The 7,958-nt window shown below is 38.9% G+C and overlaps 2 protein-coding genes across 3 annotated transcripts; one reads left to right on the forward strand and one right to left on the reverse strand.

Annotated features, from left to right (window-relative positions):
* Positions 1,058–4,198, forward strand: LOC109226802 (scarecrow-like protein 21). 2 transcript variants are annotated; one of them, XM_019391667.1, is made up of 2 exons: positions 1,058–1,222; positions 2,165–4,198. In XM_019391667.1, the coding sequence occupies exon 2, from the start codon at positions 2,233–2,235 to the stop codon at positions 3,979–3,981; it is 1,749 nt and encodes a 582-aa protein (XP_019247212.1). In that variant the 5' UTR covers positions 1,058–1,222; positions 2,165–2,232; the 3' UTR covers positions 3,982–4,198. The 2 variants fall into 2 exon arrangements, with proteins under 2 accessions (XP_019247212.1, XP_019247213.1); XM_019391668.1 differs by having other exon boundaries at positions 2,184–4,198.
* On the reverse strand, positions 4,870–5,499 carry LOC109227762 (proteasome subunit beta type-6-like). Its single transcript, XM_019392958.1, has one exon. It carries the CDS (start codon positions 5,497–5,499, stop codon positions 4,870–4,872), a length of 630 nt encoding a protein of 209 aa, XP_019248503.1.

The raw sequence follows: 7,958 nt of genomic DNA on the forward strand, positions 1-7,958 counted from the left end.
TTGGGGATGAATTGGTTGTTATATTAATATAGTTTTGAGTTAGTTGTTAATCTCTATTTGTTCAACTACGTTTTGATTTTGGTTAATTGAAAGGATCCTCAATTAGTCGTTCCTATTTATTATGTATCTGCTTGAGAGAGAGTGCATATTTAGGTAGTTGTTTGAACAACATCACTCCCGGAGTATAGGCGAGAGTCATAACCGAGGGTTTAGAAGTTGGATTAGAGATAACGATACCTCGGGTGCGATCTAAGTGAACTGTAATGTGAATCTAGCTAGCGTAGCTTGAGAGAGTGCGTCTAGTAAATTATCATAATTGCTTGAGAGAGATTTATGATAGCTGGAGAGTTCATGATTGATAGAGCAACTAAGTCAAAGCTATAAGAAACATACAACTAATGAAATCAACAATTGGGTAAATCATAACTCTAGACCTCCTTAATTTAGTCTCCAAACCTTTGTCTCGTTAGTTGATAATTTTATTGCTTTCTAGGTTTGTTAGTTAATTAGATAAAACTAAATATTACAATCTTTATAATTTAGAAAATTGTTCAATCTTGTCTTCTTGGTGATATTAAACAGATACAACTAAACCTTAGTTCTCTGTGGGATTCGACTCCGGACTTTTAGACCGGATTATATTTGCAGCGACCGCTTATCCTTTTTAGGACTAGAGTTGGGCGTGATCAAAGATACACTAACTCAATGAATGCATTATCATCCCTTAATAAAGAAATTAAAATTATTATATTAATTCTAGTTAATAATATTGTATTGATTAGTTATCTAATAGTACTCCATACTAGATAAGTAACGTGTAATAAATTGGATGCTAAGGGGTATATAGTGAATGAGGGGAGACCCGACAGTGGCTTTTTCATTAGCGTGTAAAACACAGAGAGCAGAGTAACGCGTAAGTGATCCATTAGGCGTTAACCATGGTTGGAAGAGGGTGGAACATTCTAACCCACTTGTTTGGTCAGCTTCCCCCTTTCGTCACTGATATTCTAATAAAACAACTGAACAACCACCTTTCCTCATAATATTATATATTTAGTATACGTTTACTTTATTGTTCATTTCTTCTCCCTTTCTTCTTCTTCCTCAATTGTAACTGCCTAGTCTTCTCTTCATATTGATATAACTGCCACGGATAATTTTCTCAGACCCCACTTGAGCAATATCAAATCTACACTCTTTCTTCTGCAGCAGATCATATCAGGTATTTTATTTTGTTTGTTACTTTTGATTCTTCTTTTGGATTTTGGTTTGGTTAAAAGAGCGAATTAACAAGAAATTCAAAGTTTTGATTTTTGTGATCTATATGGTTCATTTTCATATGCCAAGGAGTTGAACTGGACCTTTTTCTTCTCGGTTTCTATCATTGAAAATAATCATTTTCTTGTGGATTTGGGTTCTTGCTTTGTATTAATTCTGGTCTTCCTCTGCAATTGAGTAGATTTATATAGCCTTATTTGGTAAGGTTTTGCAAAATTTCGATTTACTGAATGTTTACAGCAGTGTATTTCATGCTGAATATGAATAAATAAATTCGTTTAGTAGATTCATGTTAATTAGTCTGAAAATTATCTTGTAGACTTGTTTTTTTTTAAAATGATTGCTATCACTTGAAGTTGGCTCTGTATTTAACACGTATATAAGGTAATTACGTTTTTTCAGACTTTTTTTGGGGGGTTCATGAGACATGAAATGCATTAGACTTTTACCTTTATACTAAGTCTGAGCTTGAAGATCTTTAGTGTAACAAGTTTTCTCTATTAGTAGCAATTAATATAGTAATTTTGATGGATAGTTCTCTCGGGTCTTTTGGGAGAAAAAGGGGATGGAGTTACGGGGAATATAGGAGTTCCTATCATAATAATCCATTAGAAAGATTTCCTAATTTAATTTCTCCCTCTTGCGGTGAACATCTGTGGAGCAAGGTTATCCTAATTTAAGGGCTTAAACTATTCTGCTTCAGCAAACACTTATAGTAAGAGTTAGAACTAATTATTAGCCCCACGAGACATGTCATGGTGATGCTCGATGTGTTTCGTTCTGTACTTTCTTCTTGTCTTTCCATTAGCTTCAAAAGAAGAAAGCTTTATTGTCCTCTGGAGAGGGTTGTAAAGTTGATGTTAGTTCATCTCTGTATTTATCACAGGTTGATTTTGTTGAAGCAGATATTGTCTGAGAGAAAAGAGAATGTGCTGAAAATACTTTGTGCATAGTATGGATGCGCACCATTTCTATGATTATGGTGTGACTGGAAGCGATTTGTCCTACTCTTCATATCCTACTATTAGTTCTCTACCAAATAGGCCGTCTGGAACCTCGAAATTTGATTCAGAAAATTCGCCAATTTCACCACTTGCAAACTATTTAGACTCTGAGACCTTTACCACATTAAGTGATTGCCAGGAGCAGCACAGCTCTACAGAAAATCTTTCAGGAGCTAGTTCTTCCAGTAATTCTTCGCTGGATTATAACCATTATTTCCATCGTCCAAGCCCCTCCCCGGATTGTCTTCCGGAAGGTCTGCTGGTTTTCTCTGGTGGAAATGCTGTTCTTCAGAATGCGGTTCACACTCAGAACATGCAACGTGCTCTGCTGCAGTTGGAGTCTGCTTTAATGGGGCCAGATGAAGAAGTCACAAAATCCAGCCCTTCTTATGGCAGAAATAAGGCGGCACAAACATCAAGTCAGAGGTCTAGGGCGTGGACCAACAAAGCCAAGGTTTTGCATCCAATTGAAACTCAACCATCACAAGTTTCCATGTTCACCAAGTCAGGCAATGGTATTCTACGTCATGAACGGGACAAAGTACTGGACGACTTGCCCGTGCATGGTGTTCCCTCTAGCAATCTGAAGCAGCTGCTTATTGCATGCGCCAGAGCTCTTGCTGAAAACAATCTAGATGATTTTGAAGTACTGGTTACCAAGGCAAGGGGTGCTGTGTCCATTACTGGAGATCCAATGCAGCGTCTTGGTGCTTACATTGTAGAAGGGCTGGTAGCAAGAAAAGAGTTATCTGGAACCACCATATATAGGAGTTTGAGGTGCAAGGAGCCGGCTGGAAATGATTTGCTCTCCTACATGCATATCCTCTATGAAATATGTCCTTACCTAAAGTTTGGCTACATGGCTGCAAATGGTGCCATAGCAGAAGCATGCAGAAACGAGAATTACGTCCACATTATTGACTTCCAAATTGCGCAGGGGACCCAGTGGATGACTCTCTTACAAGCTCTTGCTGCAAGACCTGGCGGTGCCCCCTATGTACGCATTACAGGAATTGATGATCCAGTTTCACAATATGCTCGGGGAGACGGATTGGCAGCAGTGGAGAAACGGCTATCAGCAATTTCTGAGAAATTCAACATTGCAGTAGAGTTTAATGCAGTGCCAGTTTTTGCTCCAGAAGTCACTAAGGCTATGCTTGATGTAAGGCCTGGTGAGGCTGTGGCAGTAAACTTCCCTTTGCAACTTCATCACACCCCTGATGAGAGCGTTGACGTGAATAACCCGAGGGATGAGCTTATTAGGATGATAAAGTCGCTTTGCCCCAAGATAGTCACTTTGGTGGAGCAAGAATCAAATACAAACACGGCCCCATTTTTCCCTAGGTTTTTAGAAGCCCTGGACTACTACCATGCAATGTTCGAGTCAATAGATGTGACCCTAGCGAGGGACAGGAAGGAGCGGATCAATGTGGAGCAGCATTGTTTGGCTAGGGATATAGTGAATGTCATAGCATGCGAGGGCAAGGAAAGGGTGGAACGTCACGAGCTACTGGGGAAGTGGAAATCCAGGTTCATGATGGCAGGTTTTCGGCAATATCCTCTGAGCTCTTATGTGAATTCAGTGATAAAGGACCTCATGAGGCGTTACTCAGAGCATTATATGCTAGTGGAGAAAGATGGGGCTATGCTGTTGGGGTGGAAGGAGAGGAACCTAATCTCTGCATCTGCTTGGTACTAGGTATGAGAAATCACTGAAAGAGTTGGTATCTGTAACGAAGTTGTAGTTTATTTACTAGTATTACTTAACGAGACGATAGGATGGATCAGGTAATGTCATATATAGTTTCAGTTTTCTTAACAATGAGTATAAAAATATTGCTTTCTGTTTAAAGTATTGTTCATAGTTATCCTTGCTGTAAATTATCATTTCTCGTCCTTAATATCCTTGATGATTATATTTCTTGAGCAATGTTCGGAGTAGTTCATGCTTAGTTTCTCAATGTTTTATTATCTTGAAAAGGAGATCAAGTTTTTAGGTACTAGCTAAAAGAAATAGTATATAAAACAAAATTGTACTGAGAAAATATGAAAATACGAGCAGGTCTTAAGGACTGTTACTAACACTCGTAATTCGGGTAATTGAAACATATACTTGCATATATACATGCAATAAGGAACAAAAGGTTTATTTAAATATCGCAACCAAACAAAAAATGCCCCTTCACCATAAACATCCTTAAAATTCCAAACTACATAAAAAGGTGTTATAAGTCATTGTAATTTACAATTCAAAACGCCATATAAGAATTGCGATAAAAAACTAACTTGTTTGACACTCGAAATCCGAATTGCATTATTCAATTGGGAGAGAAGGAGTACAATTCTAGAAGCTCAAATACTAAATACTACAATTCCAGCAGTGAGTTCACAGGCTATGTCTCTTGATGCCCAAGTGGAAGCAGTCTACCGATCGGGTTCAATTGAACACAAAACTTTGACGTTGAGCAAAAATTTATATGTAAAAATTCATTAAAATTGTAAAAATAATATATATGAACTAATTAGTAATTACTTTAAAAATACAATGGGTTGAATGCTAAAAGCCTTAAAAGTTTAATCATAGGGTTTAAATCCTGGATCCGTCTCTGAATGGAAGAGTACCAGCCGGATACAATTTCCCTGTAGCTCCATCTTTACTAATAGTCACAACGCGAACTGCGCCATCGCTGCTCGCACCACCATGTCGTGCAATGGCTGCAGACACCGCATTCACAACCAGTTTTTCTGCTTCTTCTTGACTCATTCCTTCCCTCCATGCTCGGTCCAAGAAACCATGCAAATAACTAGATTCACGTCCTTCAATAGCAAAACGTTGCGGCTCTTCTACTGTGCCCCCAACAGGAATCCCATATATGTTACCCCCATCATATTTGTCCCATCCACCAACAATCCTTCCTGTTTGACGCTTAGCCTTATTATTATAGGGCAACGAACTAACAAAGTTTGCAGCTGACTTGACAGTCGTTGGCTGGCCAAGTTGAATTCGAAAGTGGCGAACGTAATCTGAAACTATTTGTGCATCGTCAGCGCAAACATAGACATTATCAGCTAGCTCAGTTATCTTATTAGAAAGCCTACTCATCATATGCATTCCAGTACTGGTTCGGGAGTTAGCGCCGAGAACAACGCCGCCCTCGTAAGTCACCCCAAGGATGGTGGTTTCCGTAGAATGTGGCAACAATCTGTCCATCTCCATGCCAAATTTTACTTAGCTGAAAGACAAGAGACAGGAAATATGAGAAAGTAAGATTCAGAGATGAGATTATACCAATTTGCAAGAGTTGGGTCGCTTTTATAGTATGTTCGTAATTCTTTATTCCTTGTTGAGAGAGGATTTCTTATTGGATTAGGAAAACAGTACCTTATTGATATCGGCCAGCTTAATCAGATTAGGAAAACAGTAATTCCTACGTACTATTCCTTATTGATATTGGACTTATATTTCGATTAGGAATTAGTGACCGGTGCATTTCACTTTCCTACTGTCTTATAGATATAAGCATGAATTCTAATATAGAATCTTCAATTTTTTAAAAATAAAATTTACGTATTTTAGAAATTATATAAACAGTACTGTAAGTCACTATAATTAACAATTCAAAATATTTGTAACTTATTTGAAAAAATCGGGTTAAATTTTTTTTTTGAACTCTCCAAATAGTAATTGCCTCACATAAAGGGGAGAGAGGGCGTAGTAAGTGTGAATTTGTTAAATTGTGCAGTCATTTTTTACTTCAATGATAATAAATAGATTAAAAGAATTGATATTGGCGTAACTATGCGAAATCCGGGGAAATCTCTGAAATTGTTCCTTAACAAAATGCTAAACTCCAACTATGTATTTATTTAAACAGTACTATATATCACTACAAGAAATTGGTGGAAACCTGTCCAAGGCCTTCCGATCGAAATCCATCGGAAGTAAAAACTGACCGAAACTGGTCGGAAGTAAAAAGCGACCGAAAATGATCGCAAATAAAGCAAATTAGCTGCAAAAGTCAAATAACCAATTTCAAATAAATATACCGACCACCATCGGTCGGTAAATGTGATCCCACAATAGCAAAATACAGCTTTATCTGACACATTTAAAAAATTCGATTGATGTCGGTCGGAATATGATCAATATTTCACCAAAAGCTAGTCAGACTTGCATATTACGTACGGAAAAAAAGTTTAATTAAAAAAAGTTCATCATTACCGACCGATATCGGTCGAAATTCTTAATTTATTTTTTTCCGCCCAGTGTCAGTTGTATTTTTTTATAACAAATATAATTTTTTTTTAAAATGATGAAATTACTGGCCGATTTCGGTTGGTATTAGTGGTCATAAAGGGTCAACCATTTATAGATTATTGTTATTTACAATCTACATATATTTAAAACACACACTCACACACACACACATATATATTAACATTTAGGATGTAGTCTTTACTTAAAAGTAATTTTGACCATTTATCTAAAAATCGATCGACTTCGGTCGGTTATATTAATAAATAAATTTTTCTAAAAACATTTAAACTCAGATAACCGATCGATTTCAGCGGTTTATGGTCAAACAATCAAATCGTCACTTAAATGTACCGATCGCTATTTCCGATCGAAATCGGTCTGAAATTCTAAATTAGGTCTCCAGGGGCTTCTTCTCCATTTCTCTATTTTCTCTCTCACTCTCTCTTCCACCCAAGGCAATTTCACCCCAAATCCCACCCAAAATAAATTCCTACCTCCCTTCTCACCCAAAATCAAAGCCTTCATCATCTCATTCTCGTCTGCCGCCGCTGCCACCACCTGCCGCCGTTGCCACAACTTCTTCTCCACCATCACCTCTCTGTCGCCGCCGCTGCCACCACATGCCTCCGTTCTCACCCGAAATCAAACCCCCTCTCTTCTATTTGAAGGTTAGTTATCCAATTTTTTTTATTTTAACAACAACAACAACAACTACCCAGTATAGTCCCACAAGGTGGGGTCTGGGGAGGGTAATACGTACACAGGCCTTACCCCTACCCGAAAGGGCAGAGAGGCTGTTTCCAATCGACCCTCGGCTCAGTAAAAGGAAAAGGAAAACAAAAACAAAAAACAAAAAGCAAAAGAGCATTAGTGACTCCAGCAGAAATCACATAAATAATTATCTAAACATAAACCATAAATAAAATGGCATGCAAATATATCGACCAGTAACTACCATAAGGGGGCACAATACAATACACAGATCATCTATGGAGAGCCCTACCAACCCCCCCCCCCCAGCCCCGGGACAGAAGTACGAAAAATTCTAGACGCCCCTATCCTGCAATCCTGATACTAGACCTCCAGACTTTCCTATCCAGGGCCATGTCCTCGGAAATCCGCATTCTAGCCATGTCCTGCCTAATCACCTCTCCCCAATACCTCTTGGGCCTCCCTCTGCCTCGACTCGCGGCCAGCCGCTCACAACTCCTCACCGGGGCATCGGGGCTTCTCCTCCGCACATGCCCGTACCACCTGAGCCTCGCTTCCCGCATCTTCTCATCTACTGGGGCCACCCCCACCTTCTCCCCAATAACTTCATTCCTAATCCTATCTAACCTGGTGAGCCCGCACATCCACCTGAGCATCCTCATCTCCGCAACCTTCATTCTCTGGACATGGGAGTTCTTCACCGGCCA

Source organism: Nicotiana attenuata, chromosome 6 (genome assembly GCF_001879085.1).
Source record: "Nicotiana attenuata strain UT chromosome 6, NIATTr2, whole genome shotgun sequence".
In the NCBI taxonomy this organism is placed as follows: domain Eukaryota; kingdom Viridiplantae; phylum Streptophyta; class Magnoliopsida; order Solanales; family Solanaceae; genus Nicotiana; species Nicotiana attenuata.

Bases quoted from the DNA above. Each gene is read 5' to 3' on its own strand.
- LOC109226802 (XM_019391667.1), top strand. From the start codon at position 2,233: ATGGATGCGCACCATTTCTATGATTATGGTGTGACTGGAAGCGATTTG.
- LOC109227762 (XM_019392958.1), bottom strand. From the start codon at position 5,499: ATGGAGATGGACAGATTGTTGCCACATTCTACGGAAACCACCATCCTT.